Source organism: Ochotona princeps, chromosome 31 (genome assembly GCF_030435755.1).
Source record: "Ochotona princeps isolate mOchPri1 chromosome 31, mOchPri1.hap1, whole genome shotgun sequence".
In the NCBI taxonomy this organism is placed as follows: domain Eukaryota; kingdom Metazoa; phylum Chordata; class Mammalia; order Lagomorpha; family Ochotonidae; genus Ochotona; species Ochotona princeps.
The window spans coordinates 8,594,927-8,621,079 of NC_080862.1; the positions used below are offsets into that span (position 1 = coordinate 8,594,927).

The 26,153-nt window shown below is 45.0% G+C and overlaps 1 protein-coding gene across 1 annotated transcript in view; it reads right to left on the reverse strand.

Annotated features, from left to right (window-relative positions):
- AOPEP (aminopeptidase O (putative)) overlaps positions 1-22,667 on the reverse strand; it is a 274,924-nt gene extending 252,257 nt beyond the window's left edge. The window contains exons 1-3 of the mRNA XM_058657305.1: positions 22,641-22,667; positions 21,611-22,467; positions 15,303-15,469 (exon numbers count right to left, since the gene is read on the reverse strand). Coding sequence (XP_058513288.1) covers positions 15,303-15,469; positions 21,611-22,467; positions 22,641-22,667 — 1,051 coding nt within the window. The remainder of the gene's footprint in view (positions 1-15,302; positions 15,470-21,610; positions 22,468-22,640) is intronic.
- Positions 22,668-26,153: the final 3,486 nt, after the last annotated feature.

Sequence of the window (26,153 nt, forward strand, 5' to 3'; positions counted from 1 at the left end):
ACCCTGCACCTGCGTGGGAGACCTGGAGGCAGCTCCTGGCTCCTGGCTTCAGATCAGCTCAGCTCTGGCCACTGCAGCCACTTGGGGAGTGAATCAGCAGATGGAAGCTCTCTTTCTGTCTCTCATTCTCTCTGTAAATCTGCTTTTCCAATAAAAATAACAAATCTTGAAAAAAAAAAACAGATTGGGAACTGGTCCATTTTCAAATCAAAAATCAGCTAAAAATGTAGTGTTTTTTAAAAATGTATTTATGTTAAAAATCAGTTACCAAGAGTAAAGGATAGAGACAGAGAGGAAGAAAGAGAGAGAGAAATCCTCACTTGCTGGCTCACTACTCAGATCGCCAAAAAGGCCAACTGCTGGACCAGGCTGAAGCCAGGAGCCAGGAGCTTCATCTGGGTCTCCCACGTGGGTGTAGAGGCCCAAGCATTTGGGTCACCTCTGTTGCTCTGCCCAACCCATTAGCACAGAACCGGATCAACACCGCAGCAGCCAGGACACACGTGACAGAGGACCCGTCTGAGACCCCAGTGTCATGGGTCTTTACTTACTATGCCAGTGCTGGGCCTAAGTAAGTAGTTTAAAAGGAAGCTATCTTAACTATTAGAATACCAACATAATGACGTTAATTTCTTTCTCACGAACTACTCTAAAGCCGTGCTTTGAGTGGCTCTGAAGTTTCCATGTCCTAAAGAAGAGGGAGGAGTTAGCACTGAAGAAAGAGCAAGGAAGGACACCACGGAGTAGGAATGAGTTCATGGAGAGCAACGGAGAACTTTTTTTTATCTGCCACCTATGAAAAACAGTACTCATCATTTAAAAAACAATTTTCATAGGACAAAAAAAATAATACAAGAAAGGAAGGGGAAAGTTAAGAGAAGCCATTTTTACACATCAGCCACGCCCACCAACAGTAAATTCAATCAGAGGTGTATGCGAAGCAGACGTGCCCATCTTAGCAGAGTCCTGGTAAGCTTGCTCGACAGGACACAAAGCCATACCTGCTCTGCTCCTGCACAGGCCGGGCACATGGCTTCCCTTTCCACAGTGAAGCATCTCACAGACCTTCCTGTGTTTCAAAAATTATTGTTTCCACTGAAAACTGAAACAGGCACTTGACTGCTTCCTGTCACAAGCACCCATTTTTACATTATAAACCTCTTCACTCAGGGTTAGACAAACAGCACAAAGCTCTTGGAACTGACACACAGTCATTTAACATAGCCTACTGCTCTCCTCAGATCTTCCACGGTCCATGCCCTTCCCTACCTCATGATCGCCTCCTTCTCTAGCCTCAATTCTGGTTTCTCAGCTTCCTACACAAACTATCCCCTATGTTGAATTTATTTGAAAAAACTCCATATTCCAACTTCAAGATGCTTGCCTGACACTATGCAGAGGAATATGTGTATTTATAAGTACACACAGACATATCATATGTAATGTGTATGCTGTATGTTTTGAACTATATATACACAGGCACAATAAATATTATATACAGACAAAAAAGAAAGGATTACTCCCCATTCGGGCCACTCTCTGCCGTCCCTTCTCCAGTGCTTAGGTTTTTCAGCAAACTCCAGCTGTCTCTCTTGCCACTATTGTCTAAATGGCAAGTTTACATGGTCCGATTTTTTTTGAAGCTTCATTTGTTTTTATTGGAAAGGCAGACTTACAGAGAGGAGGAGAGGCAGAGAGAGAGAGAGAGAGAAAGAGAGAAAGAGAGAAAGAGAGAGAGAGAGAGAGAGACAGAGAGCGTGCGCGCACACTTCCATCTGATGGTTCACTCTCCAAATGGCCACAATGGTTGGAGCCTATCTGTTCCGAAGGCAGGAGCCAGGAGCTGCTTTCAAGTCTCCCAAATGGGTGCAGGCAGTCTTAAAGGGTTTGGACCATTCTCTGCTCCTTTCCTAGGCCATAAACAAGGAGCTGGATGGGAAGTGGAGCAGGGACCAGCGTCCATATGGAATGCCGGCACTAGCATGCAGATGATTAACTTGTTGAGCCATCTTGTCGGACGGCCCCGTGCAACCTGATTCTTTCTGAAACCATGCAAGCCACTCTTCAGTATTCACAGTGTGACTGTCCTTCCCTAGTTGTACTCTGCTGTTGCTCAAGGGCTGTAGTCAGCACCAGAACAAAGGAGACAGGAAGATGCTCTTGGGCCAAAGGCACTGGCACTACCCCAAGCAGGGCTACGGGTGAGGTTAGGCCACCACGTTTGCAACCAAGCATCCACACCATCCAGCAAGGTTTGGGAGTTCCTTCTCTGTAACATGGTGCTGCCCCAAGCATACAGGAACCAGGAAAGGATGAATTAGGTAAAAGAGCGCCACCTACTGAACTGAGAACACAAGTGCCTTTATAGGCCTGGAGGTGTCCCTGGGGACAAATGGAACACTTGAAGCAATAGCCACACCAGGTTCTTGATGCCAAGTCTCACTGGCTGCTCTGACCCAGCATGCAGATGATCTGGCTCACCTAAAGCTACAAAAAAGGATTAGTGAATTGGACACAGGTATTACTGCTCCAGATAGTCACAAACTTTTAGTACTTTACTTACCATGCAAACATTCCCTAGCAGCAAGAATATACACACCAAGAGGAATCATAACGACTTTCACATATGCTGTGTATGGTAAATGCAGGGCCAGGAAGGCAAGTGAGAGATAGTGGACAAGACATCACAAAACACAAGAAATGAACTGATGAAGAATTGGTGCAATCATTGCTGAAGCGCATGTGAGCCATCTAACTGACCAACGTGCACAGTCTGGGCTCACCCGCAGCCTCCCGATGTGAAAAGATGAATGCCTTTGCTCTGCACGCCAGCTCCTTGAAGACACACGTATGTAAGTGCACCGACCCAAAAGCTTCTCCAGTTTTAGAAACAGGGAGCTTTCTCTACCTTGCGTTCTCGCTCTGTGGGGGGAAAACACTTAATCATAACCATTCCTAAATAGCTTCTAATTTACTGTTTCCTTTCACGTCATTCCTGGTTGCATACAGTGGGAGCAGTCTAAACAGCTTTGCTCATTTTGAGCCATCAAGAGAGAGGAAAAGTTGGCTTTCAATTGCACACAGGAGGGTCTGGGCCCTGAAATCTTAACTTTTTCCTGGAATTTCCCATACAAAATATGGAGAAAGAGAGTGTCAGAGTGTGGCTCTACTGGGCAAGACACAGAGCTGCATTTTGCCCAGAATGAAGTAATGTCTAGTTTTACTTTCACAGGGAAAATTGAAATCAGATCTTATGATCTTATGCATGGGCACATGTAGTTTTTAACACCTTTTACTCATTCATATGCTTTTTTTTTTTTTGACTTCATTTGGAAGGAGCTTTAAGTAGTCTTATTCATTTACCAGAGGCTTCCCATAAAACATCGAAGCAGGGTATTTTATTTTTCTAGGAAATAGGAATATACTACATTAGACTCTGCAAAAACTAAACAAAAAAATGAACGAAGGAAAACAATAATGTCCTCAGGCCATTGCACTAGCCGGCAGGCAAGGGAGCTGAGATAGAATGGGTTAGTGGGGGTAGGCCCGAGGGCATGTCTGGGTCAGGCCAAGACCCCTGCCCATGTAAGAGACGTGGGATGAGCTAAATAGCATTACTGGCAGCCCGCTGGCACAAGCAAAAGCTGGAGCTGGGGGGAATGCCTGGTTGGGCTAGGCCACAGCGCCCACCTCAAGTGTCCGAGCAGGAGGAGGATCACTTAAGGCTAGGCTGCAGCATCCACCAGAAGGCAAAGAACAGGATCTGGGGGCAGATTCTGTAGCAGATGCACGGGCTTGCCTCAGTGGGACTGCAGCGCCGCAGGTTTATGCAGAGAGCTGGGTATGGTGATGAGCACCAGACTGACCACAGAACTCAACTGAGAGGAACCTACCTTGCACTTGTAGGAGCCGAGGCTGAGGAGGCTGCATGGGGCCAGGCTGCAGCACCCACAGACACATGCAAAGGCCAGACTGAGAGCAAATCATGCCTAGCAGGGGCACTGTGCTTGATGGAATGTGTGTGATCAGGGGCTGGGAGCAGGCCTCGCAGGGGAACTTGGGTAACTCCTCTGCTAAGCCACAGCTCCCACTGGGAACCCCAGAACTGGGGCTAGGGACAGGCCAGGCCAAACAGGGTTGTAGCACTCAGCAGCATTTGTGTGTGCTGGGTCTGGGGCCAGGCTAGGCTGGGATGCACCTGCTGGCATGTGCAAGAGCCAGGACAGGGTATGGGCCGTACCTGGCTGGGCTAGGCTGCAACACTAACCAGTGAGAGCTCAGACTGCAGGCAGACTAGGCCAGGCTGAGCTGAAGCACCTGCCATCATGTCCAAGACCCAGGGCTGAGACTGGGCCTGGTAGGAAAACGTTGGGGATTCCCCTGTTGGGCTGTAGCTCCCACTGGTGAGTGTGAGAGCCAGGACTGTGGGTAGACCAGGCTGGGTAAAGCTGTAGCACCCATCAGTAGAGCCGGAACTGGTATAGGCTAGTCGGGCTAGGCCACAGTACCACCAATCAGTGCCAGAACTGGTCCCCAAGAGCAGCAGCACCTGCAGGTACATGAGATCCAGCACAGGGAGCAAGCCTGTTAGGGAAACTTGAGTAACTGCCCTGCTAAACACAGTTCCTGCTGATAAGTTCAAGAGCTGGGCTAGAGGAAGGCCAGACCATGTTGGGTTGCAACACCCATCCATATACATGTAGGCCAGGCCTGGGAGCAGGTCAGGTTGGGCCAGTCTATGGCACACAGTAGTATGATCAAGAGTCAGGACAGGGTGTAGGCTGGGCCCAGTTAGACCATAACACCCACCAGTTCACATGAGAATAGTGCTGGGAATGGGCAAGGCTGGCCTAGGCTGCTGCACCCACTGGCAGACCAAGACCCAGCACTGGGAGAGGAACCTCCAGGACTTGCCTACTGGGGCCACTGCTTCCAGAAGTGAGCCTGACAGCTGAGACTAGAGGGGTTGGTCAGACTAGGCTAGGAAGTAGCACCAGCTGGTAAATGCCAGGACTGGATACAAGTCATGTAAGGCTTGACTGTAGTAACTCCTGGCAGGTGCAGGACATAGGCCTGGGAACATGCCTGGCATGAGAACTGTGGGCACTTCCCTGCTAGGTTGTACCTAAGGCTGATGAACATAAGAACCAGGGCTGGGGACAGGACAGGCTGGACAAGGTGGTGGTACCTGTCAGCATGCATGAGGGCAGGGTCTGGGGGTGAGTTGAGAAATGCTAAGCCACAGAACTTCTTGGTGTGCATGAAAGCTGGATGGGATGCGGGCTGTGCCAGGTTAGGTCACAGCAAAGGCTGGTACACACAAAAACTCGGCTGGGGGCAGGCCTGGTGGGGGATTTTTGAGGGTCCCAAACTAGGCCACACCATCCACTGGAATGCATGAGGACTGGGTCTGTAGTGGGCTAGGCCGGGCTAGGCCAATGCACCCTGTCATTCTGCTGAAGTATGGGTCTGGGACGGAACTAACCAGGCAGTTGAATCCACCAGTATGTGCTTTGGCTGGTACAAGTGACAGATCAAACTTGACCCTGCACTGGCTGACACACACAATAATCAAGTCTGAGGTCACCCCAATAAGGTTTCTTGGAGGGCTCCCTAACTAGACTGCTGGACTTAAACCCCAGACACAGGGAAAAGCCCAAGATATGTGGTCCGACCTCAGAGTGCATGTATCAGAACTGGGCCTTCTCTGCTGTTGATGTCTGTGCAGTTCACATCATGCCCAGATGCACACGGGGGCATGACGGCTACCTCAATGGACAGAAGATCTTCTTTTGTCTCTCCTCTCTACATCTGACTTTCTAATAAAAATAAATAAATCTTTCAAAATAATAAAAGTTAAAAAAATAATGTCCTAAATCAATTTTGCTTTAAAATTTACTGAAGCTCAGAAAAGACAAGCTCTAGTTAGGGGCATTATAAAAAGAGATGACTCTTAAATCCCTTAGTCACTGTCAGTAGTGATCTTCTCTTTCCTTTTTTTAAAGGAGCACCCATATGGGATCCCAGCACGTGCAAGGTGAGGACTTTAGATACTAGGCTACCACGCCAGGCCCAGTAGTGGTTTTCAACATGCGTTGCATGAACATACGTCTTCTATCTAAGTATAAGGGACAAATATCGTATGTTCTCTGTAATGTAAGACCAGCTACATACTACAGAATAAACAGATGTAGGTAAGTACATGACACAGCTAAATAGCAGAAAGTTAGTCTTGTAACTGTTATTAAGGGATTATACTACTGCAATCATTTGGGGAATAATAGCAAGAGTGGCTGGGTCGGGGAAGGAGGGAGGGGGGAAGGAAAAAACCCATTATGGTTAATAATAACAATTTAAATAAGAATGCTAATGGCCTCATCTATTCAACAAATCAACATTACATTTACACACACAAACACACACCCCATATATGTGGTATCACCCTGCACATCCTGTGCACATATAGCTTGGCTACATTTAGGCAGGTAATGACAAGGCCAACAATAACACACAGGATAATGTTTCAGTCTGCCAAAATGGCATTATGCTGAGGAAGTAAAATAACAAATGAATCAAACAAGTTCATCTGACGCTATGGCCTTGACTTAGCTTTCTTGAAAAGAGTGACAACTACTCAGCGAGTAAAACTCTCATGATGGCAGCTACCCTACAACCAAAACCACTAGTCTCCAGCTCCACCCTTCTAAACACAGCCCGAAGGATTTGTTCATGAGGCAAGGACCTGGAGGTCCATCCCCTACAAGAGGGTTACAGTCACCTCAGTCACTGTTACCCGTTCCCAGGTGCTTTGCTTCTTTCAGGAAGCTCATCAGGCCGATGTGTCACTGTGATGGAAACTGTGACTTGCTGGGTTGGGTTTTGTTGCTCATGTTTTTGAGACCAGCTCGTCATTCTAAAGGGCACTGGGCAGAACAGACAGTGGAGGTCCTAGGAGACCAATCTGCCAGTCTAGAAAAAAGGAGTAGGAAGGGAAATGGTATCATCCTGTCTTCACATGCCCGCTCTCTTCAAGGAGGGCAGATGCATTTGTAGGCATGATACCATCCTCACGGGGCCCTTCGGTTTCCGGCCAAGAGCTTAATTGGGGCCAGTTTCCTTTGCCAAAGCCCTGTAATAGGCTGCAGGAGGCATCATGGGACTAAACCCTGGAGTTCCTTCCCCTTATCTAGCTCAGCGCTCCCTCAGTCTGCATGTTAAAGGCCAGATAACATTCCTACTACTATGAATGTCTTCCATGAAAATTCTGAACTTCATTCTTGTTTTAATTTTTTATATATCTTCAATAAACAGACAACAATAGGCAAACAAATATGATGCAGATTAGAAAGTTGTTGTTTTCGTAAAAGCTGAGGTAGCAAGTATCTTTTGAGGGCTATTTGTTGGAAATATTCTGCTGTGATGGCATGAAAACAGCCATGGAGACTGGCCACAATCAAGGACACTATATACAGGAACAGAGAGTGGGCTCCATTTGGCCAGTGAGCTATAATAGGCTGGCCCCTGATAGGACTGACCACTGTCAAATTATTTCACAGTTAGAATCTGCATAACGGTACACAATGGCATGCAGGACTGCTGTGATTATTCAGAGATAACGAGAAAAGAACATAAGGAGGATGCTTCTGGCTGGCTTGAGTGAGTCAAGGATTCACTGCAGAATAAAAAGGGCGGGGGGTTATGGGACCGGCCTTGTAGTGTAGTGGGTATAGCCTCGCCTGCAACACTGGCATCCCACATGAACACCAATTTGTGTCCTGACTCTTCCACTTGTGATCCAGATGGTGGCTTGGGAAGGCAGTGGCAAATGGCCCTTGTTGTTGACCCCTGCTGCTCACACAAGAGACCTAGAAGTTCCGGCCTCCTTACTAATGCCTGGCAAAGCCTAGGGCACTACGGCCTTCTGGGAAGAGAATCGGTAGATGTAAGATCTTTCTCTGTCTTGTCTTCTCTCTTTCACAAAAAAATAAGTAAATAAAACTTTTTTTAAAAAGTGCTAGAATTGTGTTACTAATACAATGTAATTAATGAATTAAAAATAATTTAAAAAAAGTGCTAGAATTGCATGACTCAGGGTATACCAGATGTTCCATCTCAAAAGAAACTGCATGTAAATACCATATTAATTGTGTGATTTCCCTTCAATAAAATACTTGCTGTTCCTCTTTAATATTAAAGTATTAATTGAATTTTACTGATTCAGTAGTTTGCTGTGTGTTTAATTTCTAAGTTTTTTTGGCTTTATAGACGTGTAAAAGTTACCAGCCACTGGAGTTTATCTAGTCTTAGGCATACAGTTTTTAATTCTGTATTCTAATATAAATAACCTAGGTCAGCCCAGTGAATCGTTAGTGGTTTTTATTGTTGTTGTTGTTTTGGCTCTAAAAAGAAAAGTAATGTTTGAGTTGAGAACCAACTCTGAAGCTTTTACCTGAACTGCAAAGCCAAACTAGGAATGAGAAAGCAGATTTGGTGAAGCCATGCGGCATTCTGGGTGGTGCAGTTGTCACACAGAGAGGCCCCAGTGACTACTGAGGCTGTAGATTTACACACAGGAAATAAATTCAGCATGACAAGGAACCACACTGGGAGGGCAGGGGCAGGGCTGTGTAAGCCCAATAGGACTAGACAGCTGGCAGCAAGACACCAGCACCCAGACAGAGCTCGGTCCCAGTTAGCCCTCCACCGGAGGAAGGGGTCAGCTGGCACCCAAGTGGACAGTGAATCCATACACCTGATGAAGCCCATCAGTCCACATCGGGCAAGAAAGCCAGAAGCTTGTGGGTGAAAACACGCTGCAGGACAAAGGTAAAGGAAGACACCATTCTAAGGAGTCAGGACAAACAAGCCTGGGGACTCAGTTTAACCAGAGACCAAACCAGTTCAGAGAACTGGCCTTCCCACCAGTTTGGAGACCGACTGTCACGAAACAACAGTACAACAGCCACGAGGAGAAAAGGGGCTGAAACCCAAGTATGTAACAGGTTGAGGGCAAAAGACAACCGAGCCAAAGGTTCTTTTTTAAAAGGAAGGATCGGGCCCGGCGGCGTGGCCTAGTGGCTAAAGTCCTCGCCTTGAACGCACTGGGATCCCATATGGGCGCCGGTTCTAATCCCGGCAGCTCCACTTCCCATCCAGCTCCCTGCTTGTGGCCTGGGAAGGCAGTCGAGGATGGCCCAAAGCTTTGGGACTCTGCACCCGCGTGGGAGACCCAGAAGAGGTTCCAGGTTCCCGGCTTCGGATCAGTGCGCACCGGCCGTTGCGGCTCACTTGGGGAGTGAATCATCGGACGGAGGATCTTCCTCTCTGTCTCTCCTCCTCTGTGTATATCTGACTTTGTAATAAAATAAATAAATAAATCTTTAAAAAAAAAAAGGAAGGATCAAGAGAAAATTCATGTTGCAATTGTGTAACTTGAATATGTAATTGAATCAGTAAAGAACAAGTGTGTCACTGCGGAAAGACAGTATATGACATTAAAGTCTTTGGTAGACAAACCACACAGACTGAGAGAATATATTGGTAAGACATGTAGCTGATTAAAACGCTTGTATATATTTGTATAAACAGAATGACCCAAATAAATGCACATTTTAAAAACCAGCAGAGAGGGGTAGGTGCTGTGGTACAGCTCATTAAACCACAGCTTGTGACACCCACATCTCATATCTGAGTGCCAGTTCAAGGCCCAACTACTCCCTCGCAATCCGGCTTCCCGCGAACACATCCTGAGAGGCACTGCTTGGTGGATCACGTGTTTGGGACCCCGCAACCCTGTGAGAGACCTGGACGGACCTCTGGGCCCCAGGGTGTTGTGAGATGCCATCAGTGAACCAGAAAACAGAAGATCTCTCTTGCTCTATCTGTTCCTTTGTCTTCCAGGTATATGAAAATAAATTAGAGAGACAGAAAGGGAGTATTTTCAGTACTGGCCTTGTGGTGTAGCAGGTGACAACTGCCACTTGCTGCACCAGCATCCCACAGAGACATCACCAGTTCGTGTCCCGGCTGTTCCCTATTAATGACCTAGGAAAAGCAGTGAAAGACGGCCCAATGGTTTGGGTCCCTGCCACTGATGCGGGAGACACAAATGAAGCTCCCAGCTCCTGGCTTGGCCTGGCCCAGCCCTGGCCATTACAGCCTTCCGGGCAGTAAACCAGCAGGTGAAGATTCCTCTATCTCTCCCTCTTTCTCTGTAACTCTTTCAAATAAATCACTAAGTGTTTTTTAAAAAAAATAATAACATCTTCAAAAATGGCAAATGACTTGAAGAGATAATTTTTCAAAGAAAATAATAAGAACATGCAATAAGTTCATGAAATGCTGCTTAGTATCATTAGTTATCAGACAACTGTGAATTAAACTACAACAAGATCCTATTCCACATTCAATTGGAGAGTGAAAATTAAAAGGGCTGACAACACCAAGTGATCAATTACATTTAGAACTCTTATACATTGTTGGTAGGAATATGAAACAGTTTGGCAGATACTTGGAAACTTATACTCTTATCACATGACCTAGCAATGCCACACTTGGGTATTTGCCCAAGAGAATTGAACACCTATGTCCACAAAATGATTTGCACACAAATGTTCACATTCTATTTTTCAAAACGGGCAAAACAATACAAATGTCCAACAACAAATTGGGCTACCCAGACAAAATTTTACTCATCGATGTATATATATATTTTAAACCACTGACACTTGTAACAATATGAAAGAATCACAAACACGCATGACTGAAAGCAGCCAGACACGCTGAGTAAGGCCATTATCAGTAAAGGTAAAACCATGCTGTAGTGACAGAAACCAGGCTGACAGCGGTGGGGCTGGGGAAGAATGAATACAAGGCACGGAGAGGTTTCTAGGACAATGGAAATGTTCTACATGAATCGGGGATGGCAACTCGTCATATGTGTACGTATGCCAGCATTTATTAAGTTTCACTGAATAACACATTTTAAATGTGTGCATCTGTAACATGCATAACACATTAATAAAGCTGATTAAGAACCAAAAGTATAACTAAATTCACTCTGGAAAGTTTTTAATTACATGAATTTTAAAAAGTTCTGTAACCACTAAGGCAGGAAAATCAGACTACTTCCAAAAGATTTAAAAAAAAAAATCTATCCCATTTCTGGGCTCTGCATCTGGCCTAGTAGACAGAACACAGATTAGGACGTCTGTGACCGCATCAGTCAACTCCTGACTCTAGATTGGCTGCTAACGCAGACCTGGGAGGCAGCAAGGAGAGCCCACGTGACAGTTCCTGCCACAGATGCAGGAGACGGCCTGGATTGCGTTCCAGGTTCCGCGGCTTCAGCTCAGACATCTGGGGACTAAAGCAGGAGATGGGCAGTGCCCTCTCCCCATCTCTAAAATACATGTCAATCAAACTGCTGCTGTGAAATGCGAAATAAGAAATGATGGTGAAAATATTTATGCTCATTAAAGAGAAATGCAAAGTGACTTAAGAAGTTATAGCTATCCAAGCGTTACTCATAACCAATAACAAAAAGCAATCTAGGGCCCGACGGCGTGGTCTAGCGGCTAAAGTCCTCGCCTTGAAAGCCTCGGGATCCCATATGGGCGCCTGTTCTAATCCCGGCAGCTCCACTTCCCATCCAGCTCCCTGCTTGTGGCCTGGGAAAGCAGTCGAGGATGGCCCAATGCACTGGGACACTGCACCCGCGTGGGAGACCCAGAAGAGGTTCCAGGTTCCCGGCTTCGGATCAGCACGCATCGGCCCGTTGCGGCTCACTTGGGGAGTGAATCATCGGACGGAAGATCTTCCTCTCTGTCTCTCCTCCTCTGTGTATATCTGGCTATAACAAAATGAATAAATCTTAAAAAAAAAAAAAAGCAATCTAAATGTTAGAGAGCTTAGAAAGGATACCTTACATTGGTTCTTCTAGGAAAAAAAAACTGAGAACGCACGTGTCAGTAGATTGAAAAATGACTCAGAAGAGCTCAGTAATGAAGACAACCTAAATACTTATTACAAGTATGATTTGTAACTGAATAAAAATGCCAAAGAGCAACAATGAGTCCTAGAAGATGTGCTACAAATGCAAAATAGAGAAATAATTTATGTCCCAGATCGCAAATTTTATTACATAAAACTGGGAATGTGGACAAGGAAAGCCAATGAAAAGTAAATGTCCATTAAATTCCTTGCTTGATAGAAGTCCAGAGCTGTTAGCTGACTAAATTGTGAAACATGTATTTATGGAATATTCACGGTCATTAGAACAATGAGCAAGTTCCTCGTGTTGAGATACAAAATATCTACAGGACTGCACAGAGTTCCATGGGCTAAGAGGTAGCTAAAGTCAGGCCCTCTGGGAGAATGAGCAAAGAGGGGAGTTCTTGTAAAAACGTACAAGATGCGTATTTCCCCCCCCAAAAGCTGCATTTAGCCAGTCAGTATGCCAATCTCACTTGGGAATTTCTAATTTTATCATGGGAATAGCAAGGGAGCAATGATCCCACCTTCTCAAGTTGTTAGCTTATCATGAGAAAGAAGTTACCAATCACACCCTTCTGATGCCTCTTTGTTTTGGGCAAGCCACACAGGAATAGAATTCTGTTCCTTTGAATTTTTATATCCACTACCCCCCTCATAGCTGCTGTTCTGTTTTCTCCCCCAAAGTTGTGCTTCCAAGACTCTGCTTCGGGCTCGGCAGCGTGGCCTAGTGGCTAAGGTCCTTGCCTTGATCCCATATGGCCGCTGGTTCTAATCCCGGCAGCTCCACTTCCTCTCTGTCTCTCCTCCTCTCAGTACATCTGACTTTGTAATAAAAAATAAAAAAATAAATAAAAAAATAATAATAAAAAAAAAAAGACTCTGCTTCAACCAGACTGTTGGGCCTTCCTGTCTTGGAGCCCCCTCTGACTACTGAGGCAGGAGGCTTCTGTCTTCAATAAATCTTGCTTTGCTAACTGAACTGTCCATATGGAAAGTCTTCTTCCACATGAGGCAAGAACTGAGGTATGATTCAATCTTCGCACTGACTTCCCAGTAACAAGACAAAGTTATTCTAGACAGGAAAGTACAATGCAAAGTTGTGTACAGCTTACTATGATTTTACGTAAAAAGAAGAAAAAGCAGCATAAAATGAAAATGGGTAATCTTGGTTGGACAAAAGGATACTGGTGTGTGGGAAATGGGACCTTACTGCACTGCTAACTAAGGATAGCACCAACACTGTGGTATGACATCATCCCACAGGAACACAATTTCAAGTCGTGGCTGTTCTGTTTCCAAACCAGTTCCCTGTTAATATGCCTTGGAAAGCAGTGCAGGATGGCCCAAGTGCTTGGGCCCCTGCACCCATGTGAGAGACCCAAAAGAAGCTCCTGGCTCCTAACTCTGGACAGGTCCAGCTCCAGCTGTTGCAGCCATTTGTGGAGGGAACCAGGGAATGGAAGATATCTCTCTTTCTCTTTTTAACTCTGCTTTTCAAATTAAAAATCTTTTTTTTTTTTTCAAAATAATAATGAAAACTAAAAGGCTGTTACTCCTTAAAAACAACAACAACAACAACCTAAACGAGGAGGGAGTACGGGAACGCAGGAAGAAGGGAGGGAGGGTGGGAAGTGACACTTCGCTCCTAAATCTGAACTGTGAAATACATGAAACTTGTTCACCTTATATAAATAAAATTTTTAAAGGAAGAATCAAGTAAATACTCATTTAGGATCTCAGCACGTATGTAAATCCAGATTATGACAAGTAGGATATCACAACTCAGAAAAGACAACAAATGATATTGGATAATCATTTTGTGTCTTCATTTTATATCCCAGATAAAAAGACAGAATAAAACTTTATAAAAATAAAACACATTAACTCTTAGCAGCAAAGATTTTCCAACAGAAACCTTATAAGTCTGATTTCAAAAAAAAATTCTAAATCTTCTATCGATCAGAAACATGATATAAAATTAAAGCCATATTATAATTGTAGAAAAATACTTCTCACAAATATGAGGTCCATATCTCTATTCTCTAAAGACCCAAACAAATTAAAAATGATAAGTCTTTTTTAAAATCTCACTAATTCTCCATTATAAAAAAAAATGGGCAAAGGAATACGACAGGAAAAGTTAAAAAACATACATCAATGTGTGAAACTCAATGATAAATGAAGAAATTCAAATTAAAGAGAGCCTCTCTCTAGCTTATCAGATAAGCAAAGATCCAGGAAACATCAGTGCTCAGAACACACTAGACACAGCGCAGCTTAGACAGTGACAGCCTAAAATGCGCTCATACTTTTGACCTAGTATCTCTACTATTACACAAAATGGCTCCTCAAGAACTTAAAGTAACTTTATTTATAAACAATCTGGAAACAAAATATTTAAAAATATGGAAGTGCTAAATGAATTCTGATGTATTCATGCAACTAAACATTGTGCCAACAGTAAAATACACTTAAAAAAACTATTATGGATGTGAAAACTGCTTAAGATAAATGAGTCAAAAATGATATTCTTAATTTTGGGATCACAGTATGTGCTATAATATACATTTTAAATAACAGAAATGTATTAAAATGCTTATTATTTTTTCCAAAATTATTCATTATTTTCATTTTCTTTATATTTCAAGTTTCTATAATATGTATGTGGGAGGAGATTCTCTATATTAAAGAACTACAACTGTAAAAATTGTACCTGGTCAACATGTTCAAGATCTAAAGTGAAAGAGTTCATTATCACAAAGAAATGTAAGTCACAGACAAACATTTAACAATGCATTAGCGCCTGCCTTCCCTTTTCGTACACATCTCTGGTCCAGAACATCACACAGGCCAATAGTGCGCAGAACAGCTCTTTTACCGAGAATAAGTACAACGGGCCAGCCAACAAAAGTACTATCTCTAAACAGAACAAATAACCAAGTGCAGACACACCAGGATCACACCACAGAGAACTCAAATGTAATTGTGTTTCCGTGACACGTCTGCTTGCCCAAAACGTCTTCGACCAAGACCACCCACTCAAGGCCCACAAACCACCATGCGAAAATAGCTACTGAAATAATCTATGAATTGATCTTTCTGGCATGACGAACCCTAAATCCCATGGCTAGGCTCGTAAGTGTCCCTCCCCAACTCCTTGTTTCCTCTGGCAGGGTGTTTTACAGTAGGTTCATATTCAACCTAACTAATAAAGGAGTTCTTTAAAGTTTAGAAAAACATTGCTTATTGGGTTCCTGGGTCTAGCAAGTGTGTGATACATAAATCAGCAAAGAACACATGCACAGTACCTTCTCGAATTTGTGTCGGCTTGGCAGAATTTTCCCCACTCATTAAAACAACAAAAGATGCAGCTGCTCGAACTGTAGCCTGCCATGTTGACATGGCAACCGGTGGCTCCTGGCATGGAAAAAGGGCCCTGTTGTTTATGGGAGATCCCATAGTATAAACACATGGCCTGCAGAGGAAAGACAAAGAAACAAAGGAGGAGAATCTTTAAAATGAGTTGTCACTTTTCTCACCACCATGGTAGTGAGGGTTAAGTTGAGCTTTCAAAGTGAAAACCATTTGAAGCTTTGTAGTTGCCTGGTTTCAAAGCATTTGGAACAGGAACTGTCAACCGCTGGCTATGTGACTAGCTGAGTGGCTATTTACCCCACATGAATTACTGCAATATATAAAGAGGGATTTTAAAAAAGAGAAAAATAATTTTTGAACAAGGTTTAAATACTAGTCTGCCAAGTTATAATTTACATTACCCTTGCCCCCTCCCAGAGGCCCTTATGCCTTAAAAAAAAAAAAAAAGTTTTAGAGATATTCTTACAAACCTTTTGGAAAGTATTCTGGAAAAGAAAATATGTTTGGAGATCACTGAGATATTAATGCCTGGAAAAACAAGCTGGTGGTCTCCAATCCAGGGCTGGCGGGCAGACACCCCCAATCTTGGAAACCACCATCTCAAATGGAACCCTTGTGGGGATCCTTGTGTGGAAGCCAGGAACAAGGGTTGGCACATAAACAGCTCTGTGGGTCACAACAACCAGGATGGGGATGGGAAGGCCAAAGTGTAGGCAGACATTACCAAAGCAAGTGTACAAAACCAACAGCACGGCATTAGGACTTTTTCTGCTACAATTAAGAAACACAAGCCCACACAAACCAGGAGAGATCCCTTCTGTGAAGGAGTCCTGGTTGATGGAGAAGGGAAAGATGGACAGGTCCATAGGTACCCATTCCTCAGACACCACAGAGCAGAGAGCCTAAGACAGACTCCTTGGTTTTGTAAACACCGCAGGAAAGTTTCAAGCTTTTTTCTTTTTTCCCAGGAGTTGTAACAAATATCATCTTGTTTTAATAAGCCTGATTTGCAAAGTAAATAAATAGACCACTATTTCTCTTGGATAAGCTGGTTTCCAATTTTCATTAACATCATTACAATGGAACATTTGTAGTGTTCTTACAATGTACAAGAACACAGAATGAGTTCTACCAGAGTAGGTCTTGTTATTTACTGCCCAAAAGCTGAAGAGAAAACTGTCTAGGTCTTAATAAACAGAGATAACGCAATGTAGGAAATCGGTTATATAAACAATAACACAGCTGAGAAACCAATCCATGGACAGTAGTTAGTCGCAGCCAAAGCAGCTGGGACACTACAACAGCTGGTGCTACTGGGTGCTGGTGGGTTCCAGTGGCAGGGACCATCCTGCAGAATGGGGACCGTCAAATGGAAGCTGGGACCACAGAGGATACTCAGGCTCATGCTATCCAAGAAAGCAGAGAGAGATGAAACAGGTTTCTTGCTAAACTGTACGTTCAAATTTCCATCAGTGCCTCTGTTGAGCAGAGTCAGCGGGCAGTCCTAAGAAGGAGAGCCAGGGAAATGACGCTCCTCACGTTTCAGAGATTATAAGGGGAGAAAAAGGAAGCTTATCACAGACAATCTATTAAAGAGCCATCAGTAAGGCCCTCAACTGTGAGGAGGCACTTCTATTGCCTCTGCTGGTGATGAAACCCATGACTGTGAATCCCACATGTGTAGACTCAACAACAACAACAAAAACACACAACCAAGTTTTCAAGGAACATCCAGATTCTCTCATTAATTGCAACAAGTTCTGAGCTCCCACCCTGACTCCTCGGTCCTAGGCGGATTGCCTTAACCTAAGTCATGGTCCAGGTGTGTAAGAATGCAGTGAGGGAGCTGGGGCAACAGCAGCGGTGCTGGTGGTGGCAGTCGTGGAAGAGTTTCTGCAACAGGTTCAAATGGCTCTGGCAGGTGGGGTCCAAGACATGCTCAGCTCTAAAAATTATACCTATTAACTGTTATGAGTTTTCCCAAAACACCAATGCTAAAGAAGGGTTCCAAGAAAAGAAAGTACTGTTGAGGGAAAGTGGGTGTCTTCCCATTGCCACAGCACAGATATTACTGACTCTTCCTACTGCTGACAGTGGCAGACACTGAACTTTCTTATTAACGCAGGAATAATTGACAGTTTTCCATAGTTCACGAGCTCTAGGAAGCTATTTCTGATACATATAGACTTAAATGTATTTATGCTGCTTAAATAGAAACAACAGGCCCTTGCCTACAGATCTCCAAGGATTTTCTCTGCTTTGCACTGAGAGAGAGGGAGAGGAGGCTGGCTCTATACTGTGGTCTGAAGTCCTAGGGCACTTAGGCTGAGTCTGAAACTGTCTGTGGCCTGAGCAGCTCACTCGCCTAGGGTGGCTTGTGTTACAGGTCTTCCCTCCCCTTCACAGAACACAAATCCCCCCCTAGAGGACTGACTGATCAATAGTATTGGTCTCTTTCTCCCTAACGGGTTAGCTTGGAGACCAGGTCAGCCTATTGCTAGGCATTCCATCGGTACCCTTAGGTATGCAATGCTCACAGCTTCTTCCCTCAGCCCCTATTCCTCCTCCCTGTAGAAACTATCCAGTTGCAGATGAGGTCATAATCTGAGAAACACTGCAAAGGAAGAATCTGGACTTAGTAAATGATTTGCTGAAGGAGAGGCACAGGCAAAGAAAGAGTTCTCGGAGGTAAGTGGCTTCTGAGCTGTTCTCTACTGAGCACTGCTTCGTGGTATTCTCACCCTCCACACTGTACCAGGGTTGCTCTCGGATATGATTCCAGCAAGGTTTAGCTCCCAAATTCATCCGACATTGAAATCCCAAAGTCGTTAAGTTAAGGGCGGAAAGGGGGTGGAACCTTGAGCCAATCATAATGTTTAGGCCTAGCAAGACATTTTTTAAGTCAATGTGCCCTTTGGAAAGTAGTTCTGCAGAGACAATTGGTTATGAAAGGCAGGTTGGGCTCAGCCATTCTCTGCTTCTAGGCCCACAATGTGAGTTGTCTTCCATAGGCAAGCCCTCCCACCATGTGATCCTCTGAACCACCTCGGGACTCTGCCAGATACCTAACCAACAGGGCGACACAAGCTTGAACTGCAAATCTATAAAACCATTGGGTGGTTTAAGTAATTTGTCATAGGTATACGATTTGATTGTTGTGACAAGCTGACTAAAATAGTTTCTTTTACCCGCAGGATACGACTGAAGTGGTGGCTTATCAGTTCTGAGGTCAGATGATTAAAAATCTGTGGCTTTTGTCTTCAAAATTCTTTTCTCTCACTCTTACTCGTTTGAGGGAAATTCAGCTGCTATGTCTTGAAGACGTTCAGGCTGCCTAGGAAAGGGCCCATGTTGTGAAGAGCAGAAACTTGTGGTTAACCAGCCATGAGGAGCCATGCAAGTGAGAGTGGATTTGCACCTGCAGTCAGACAACAGTTAATGGCAACTTTGTTAAGAGACCCTTTACTCAAATCACCCACTCCAGTTGCTGCTGGATTTTGGATCTCTGAACATGTCCACGGTAACAAACGCTTGTTCCTTTAAGGTGCTAAATTTCATACTAATTGGTTGTGCAGCTATAAGGAACTAAGGGAATTTTCTGAGGTTTTTGGCTCAAGTGATACATTAGCCAGCTCTCTGTCACCATAATAAAATATCTGATACCAGCTCCTTATGAAGGAAACAGGTTTATTTCAGGTCACAGTTTTGTAAGTTCAGAGTCCAAGATCTACTGGTCCCACTGGTTAAGCAGCTGTTTCTGGTAGGTAACAGTGAAACATGGAGAACAGGCAAACCAAGGACCACATGGTGAACCAGAAAAGAGTGATGGAGCCTTACAAACCAACCTTCTTGTGAGAACTACCAAAACAGGAAGTGTCACTCTTCCCTACACACACACACACACACACACACACACACCCCTCTTCCTTATTACATGGCACAATTATCAAAACCAGAATTCATCAATCATGTTAAATATATGGTACATCTACGGAGGATTCAGTTTTGAATTTTAGGGACTGCTTTGTGAGAAGTCAGAGCTGCAAGTGGTTAAGTTAGAAGTCTACCACTGCTTCACAGGGTGCAAGTCATGTCAGATTGGACTTCAGTACCTCCTGAAAAGTACAAAATTACAGGCTTGGCAGTGGGCCTGGTAGGGAAATTGAAGGCATTCCTCTGCTAGGCTGCAGCTCCTGCTGGTGAGCATGAGAGCCAGGGCTGGGGACAGGCCAGGTTGGACAAGACAACAGCACCTGTTATCATATGTGTGGACTGGGTCATCAGGTGAGGTGGGCTGAGCTAAGCCGCAGCACCTACAGGTATATATGAGAGCTGGATGGGATGTGGGATGGACCAGACTAGTCTGCTGCATATACCGGTATGCACAGGAAATGGGGCTGGGGTGGGCTGGGTGGGGTTATCGGGGTTATCCCAACTGGGTTACAGTTCCCACTGGCATGCGAAAGGGCCAAGTTTGTTGTGGTGGGCTGGGGTTGGGCCAGGCTAGAGCACCCATTAATTTGTGTAGGACGTGGGGTTGGGGACAGAACTGACCAAGCAACTGCAATCACCAGTGTGTGCATACACAGGTTGGTGCAAATGATGCACTGACTGGGACCTCACACTGGCCGGCACACAAGAGTCAGTCCCACAGTCACTCAGGTAAGGCTTCTTGGGGGATTCCCCCAAGTGGACCACAGGACTCAAAACTTTGGCCACAGGGAAAATTACAGGATTTGTGGTCTGACCTTGGAGTGCGGTCTGATCGGGACTGAGCCTCCTCAGTTGCTGATGCCTGTGCAGTAGACGGCATGCCCAGATGCACCCACAGAACATGATGGCCAGTTCATTTAGGCCTCCAGAGGATGTCAAGTGGCATGTTGGAGGACTGAGAGCAGAACAGGTTGAACAACTCTCCTGGTCAAGCTTTGGCAGCAAGTATCTGGGCAAGCGGATGCATTAGGGTAGATTATGTCAGTCAACAGATCTCGGAAGGATTTTCTCAACCTTGGAGCACAAAATCAACAAAGTCTCAGAACTCTCAAAAGCACTCAAGCAATACCCTCGGAACACTCTCCCCCACAATTCAGGGTTTCTAAGATGATATCAAGTGGACATCCCCCATCACTGTGTGCTGGTATAGTTTGGAAGCTAGCAGCAGCCCTGTCCCCTTTCCCTACACCCACCATCAGATACAGGAGAAAAAGAAAAATCAGAAGCATTTGTCCCACCCACCGTACCCCCCCATGCCTCAATCCTCCCCACCCTAGTCTGTGGTCCTCATGGCATGCATTCTTGTCAACTATGTGAACAAGATTAAAAAGAAAATAATTTAAAAATAATGGTACACGTAGTGCTTAAAGTCAAAATGATCTTAAGGGGGGAAAAATTCTAGATTTCTGGGGTAATGGATTCAGAGAGACTAAGACCATGGCTCCACCTATGGGACTCGGATGCCATAACAGACATCAAATGCAGCTGACAGAGGTCAACATTCCTCCACCCAAGCGCCACACAATTACCATACTGATTTGCAGCACACTAGTGCCACAAGATGAGTAAGTAATGAAGAATCACTAAAGTTTGATTTTAAAATTCTCCAACTTTAAAAACTCTGGACAACTTTTGGAAGGGAGGCGATGAAGAAAGGATAAGTGGCTGGCAAGAGGTAGGCCCTAGAGAATGTTGCATCATCAACCCCTCCCCGCACCAACAACCAGGAGTTGGTGAGGCCAGTGTGCAGCCCCGGCATGACTGGCTGCTACATCCCTCAGATACACGCATCTTCATGTGCTCTGGTGGTCTGGGTGGGGCGGAGGGGGGCTCATATCATATGGCTACTGACACATCCAAGGAGACAATAGCTGCTGTGAGCCAGGGACTTACTGTCCACGCCGTGTCGAAACCGTTTTCCTAGTTTGACACCTGCCTGTGTATGGGCAGTCTGCTCTCCCAGGATTGTGAAGGAACTCGGAAGACAGATGGCTTCCGTGGAAGTCACTGGATGCCATTTGCCTGTGGCTCTCCTAGCTCAGAAATGGGGGGGGTTGGCAAAGTCATCTTTTCAGCCTGACTGAATAAGAAAGGTCATCTGGGGTTCGACATGCCGGGGAGCTGACCTGCCTCCTCACGGGGGGGGGGGGGGTCCTCCGGGTTTGCGGGTACCTGGGTAAACATGAGCATCTCTGCAGGGTCTGGGACCAAATAGGCACGGGGCTGCAGGGCACATGCACAGGCTTACCTGCCGCTCTGGTCTGAGGTCCACGTCACGGACTGCCCCTCGGGTTTGGTTCTGTACCGGATCCTGATGGCGTGAGGGAAGTCAGGAGCGGTCTGAGCCCCTCTCTTCCTGACCCGCAAGCTCCAGGCGTCAGTGGCAAACAAGAGTTCTCCACAGCCAGGAGCCTGGCTGCAGCGAGCGTAGCAGTCGAACTGCTCCCGCCAACGACCCGCGGGCAGAGACACCAGTTCACGTACAATCTCCTTCCTGAGCTCCTGGGAGCCCGTGGCGAGCCTGGGAGACCTTGTAAAACTTTCAATGCCTGGCACAGCAGCCACATCCACCTCCTCGACCTTTAACACGGATAAATCACAGCAGTCCAGTATGAGCCAAAAATCCTCCCTCCCATGATTCCCTGTGTCACAACGGTACTTTTTGGAGCTACAAGTCTCAGAGGCCTGGTCCCGGTTGCCATGGTTACCATCTTCATCATAAGTAGCTTTTTCACCTTTACCACAGATTGTAAAATCATTATGTGCCATTTTAGTGGAGACAGTCCTTGAATGCGTCACGAGCCCAGGGCCGGGACTAGGTGTCCTAAATGGAAAGGCCTCACCTGACTCCGGCCGGCAGGTTTCCATGGTGGAATGTCTTGCATCCAGCGTCTTGCATCCACTTCCGTCCTCAAGGAAAAGCACGATAGTGCCCTCAATGACTTGGTTTTCGAAATCTACATCTACATCCAGGGCATAGTGCTTCACAAGCATGTGGCTGGTGTTGGCCAGCAGAGGCAGATCATCTCGGGCAGGGTCCGACATGACGTCCAGGACGCGGCTTGCTGTCTCGAGAGCTGTGTTAACAAGCTCAGAGGTGGCTTCCTACCTGCCTCGATCTTCAAGAATCACAAATGGCTGCTTAACAAGAAGATAGCTGATGTCCCGGGTAATGCTTCTACAAACATTCAGTCCTTTAGCAAAGAAAAAAAGCAAAAAACATCATTAGACACAATTGCCAGTAACACCCTAAATGCTCCAGGCACACTGACTGCTACCCCCAAACAATCCCCCGTGTGGTACATGTTCAGGGCTGGAAGGCAGATGAGCCTTTCCGACAGACATGAGAGTAAGCCGTAATGCACATTTCTAGAAACATTTCAGTTACCAACAGAATCAAATGGGCCTCCCCAAAGCCAGAATGGTACTCCTAGATAGAACAGACCTCGCTTTGGAAAAGGGAGCATTTCTGTGGCTCCTGTTTTAAAAGATATTAAGTGTATCATTTCTAATTTTGTGCATCCAAGGATAAGTGATTGTTTCTCTACTATGATTCTAAGTAACAAGTGTGAATGAAGGCTAAATGGCCTCTCATACATTTATTCTTTGAGAGTCATAATTTAATACATACAATGCAACTCCAGGGATTAATGTACTTTTCACATTAGGGCTGCGCTCATATTAGCACTTCCAGTAAATTATGGGAAAATGAGCCAATTTACCTGGAGTGCATTCTAAGTACTCCTTTGAGATTATTCACAGAGATTTTTCAAATTTATAGTTAAATACTCAAGGTATATCATTATATCTTAATAGCTGAAAACCCATTAACATTCTAGGTAATAGCCTGCTTGTGGCAAACAAAAGGTCTCCTCATTTGAAAAAAAAAGTATGCAAATACCTATAAAAGGAAAGAGAAATTAAAATGTAGAAACAGATGTTGCAATAAAATGTATAAGCTCTGCATAAAGGTTCAGAGGCAAAATGTATTCCTATTATATAATAGCAATCTGACTAAAAGAAAAATTATTTGAAATTGCTTCAGTCCCTGATGTATATATACCTAATTTATTTTAGTATGTGCTATTCTTTTTTTTAAAGGCCAAAAATGAAAAAGAATGTCAAGAGAAGACATGTAAAAACCTGGACAGAGTTAATTTACTTAAAATGATTGTTTACACTTCTGAGCATCAGGAAGCATCCTCCTCCTACGTACGTCGCTTGACTCCTCGAGCCCGCTGAGTCCCTTCCCTCTCGCTGTGCCGGATCCTCTCTCTTCTGACACGGTCTGCCTCTTCGCCATTCTTCCATCTCCTTCACTTCCAGAATCTCACACTAGCAATCAAGCTGACTGAATTTTCAGTGTCTACCTCACCATGGGATACATCCTCATCAAAATCTTAAAACAAATAAATAGGGGTGGCCTCCTGGCAGGTGTGTACGCTCTGCTTTCTAGCTGTTCCCACTGACGGATGCTACACCGTGTGCACCCGCTGCCCTCTGACCCTGAAGGTGGGCGGACTCTAGGCCTCCCCACGTTCTCCTCTGAAGCCTTATGCCACTCCTGGCTTGCTCTTAACTTTTAGTTCCTACAGCCACCTGCCACGCCCTACTCTCCCTCCATGCCCCAGTTCAAGTACAACCACCTCTTGAAATCCTTCTCCCCTCCCAACAACCTCCGTATGTAGTAACGACTTTCAATGTAATGAGAGCAAAGCAAAGTCAACCATGTGATCTCTAGGGGAGAAGCTGGTACTTCCCTGGGTCCTAGAAAAACCAGTGGGCACAGGGGATAAGCTGAAGTATTTCCCTTTCTACAAAGAGTGATTCAATTTGGCATTTAATGAATAATAACCTTCAGTAAAAACACTGCGTTATGTATGCAATGGAAGCAATAATGCTAAAACTTCATCCTGCTGGTATTCAGGTTTTCAAAAAACAAAGTCAATTAATTAAACACAATCCTGTAATACACACAATATACAGAAAATCTCCATCAACTTAAGAATAGGATTCATTTTGTGGATGTCTAAACGATCCTGTTTAGGGAGAAAAAAAACAGTTTGACAACGTATATTAACTCTCTATTGTCCAACTCCAACAGAACTATTGAATTACTTGTGAAAATGTGTATGATTTAAGAATAAAATAGACCCTACTGAGTGATTTTCACCACCATGGTCCCCGGAAGCTAGGAGACCAACTGTTCCAAACAGCTCCAAAGCTGGGAGAACAAGGCTGCTTAGAGTTCTGCCCATTCAAACCTGTTATCGAAACTACTGTGATCCAACGCAGCAGAGCTATCTTGAAGGAAGTATACTGTGTGTTGTGCGCACCCTCAGTGCTAAAGGGCTAGTCTCCCTGGTCCTTTGGTTTCCCTCAGTACGTTCTGGAGTGCATTCTCCATAGAGGCAGATTCTAAAGCTTTTCTTTGTTTAGCTTCCCAGTTCCATGCCTATCCTAGTCTCAGTTGATAGTTTGGTCCTGGACTTTAACGAGACGATGACAAATCTCTGAAACTAAAGCCTACCTTGAAGTATCTCTCTCCATAGATACTGCCTTCCAGGTCAAAGGAAACTTATATCCCTTCTCACCAAGGTAATTCTATTCACCTGAATCCCAACTTTTGAAGGTCATGAGAACAAAATATATAAAACCGTGCTTTTCCATTCAAATTCCAAACATATCAAGATTAAAGTGAAACAAAAGCAGGCCAAAATATTACCATTACTACTGATGCAAGCTAATCCCAGGCAATGCTGGACCCAGAGGAGGAAGTGGGCTCCTCAGTTAACACTGAGGTCTGGGGGAGGAGAGTAGCTCCTTGCAGTAAGGAGTGCTTCCTAAATGTGAACCACACAAGACGGTGCTAGCACTGCATCTGTCCTCCAGTTCGCATCCCGGCTGCTCTACTTCCTGCCAAGGTCCTTGCTTATAACCTGGGAGAGCAGTAGAGGATGGTCAAAGCCTTGGGACTCCTGTGGGAGATTCAGAGGAAGCTCTCAGCTCCTGACTTTGGATCAGCTCAGCTCTAGCCACCTCGGTCACTTGGGGAGTAAACCAGTGGATGGAAGATTTTTCTGTCTCTCCTCTCTTTGCAAGTCCACCTTTCTAATAAACTTTTGATGTGGCACAGAAATGACCAGATTTTCTCACCCTACATTTCCTAGTGTAGAAAGCAGTAAAGGTATGGGACCAGAAAGTTAACACTGAATCTCCCACAAAGAAACAAACATCAAAAAAGTGAAATCAACATTTCTTCCAACTCCACCCTCTACAACTTAAGGAAACTACTCATCTGGTATTTTTCTCTAGCCCGTATTTTTCTCCTTCCTAATGACCCCCATCCTATTGCTAGTTCTTCAAATACCCTTCTCAGGGTTGACAACCTCCAAAACAACCAACCAACCACACTTGGTTCTAGCATCTATGTTCACTAGTCTTATTTCATTGCACTTTGGAGCTGGAAGATATCCGGGGCTCAGGCCAACGTAGCAGTACAAAGGAAGGCAACAAGGCCCAGAGAGGCAGCTGTTCGAGGTCACCTGCTTCCTGGTTTTATCTGGGAGGAGGAGCACTTGCTCTACTCGGAATTCTCATCTTGCACGTGGTACCACTATCTCCTACACACTGTCCAGGCTCGTAAATCCGTTGTCATCTCTAAGACCCTCCTCCACATCTTCTTTACCTTCTCCAAGTTGTGTGAGAGACTGGTTAAAAACAACTGTGGCAGAATGTTTCAGCCACTCCCAGAAGACAAAGGAAGAACATGAAACCAGAAATTTGTGAAT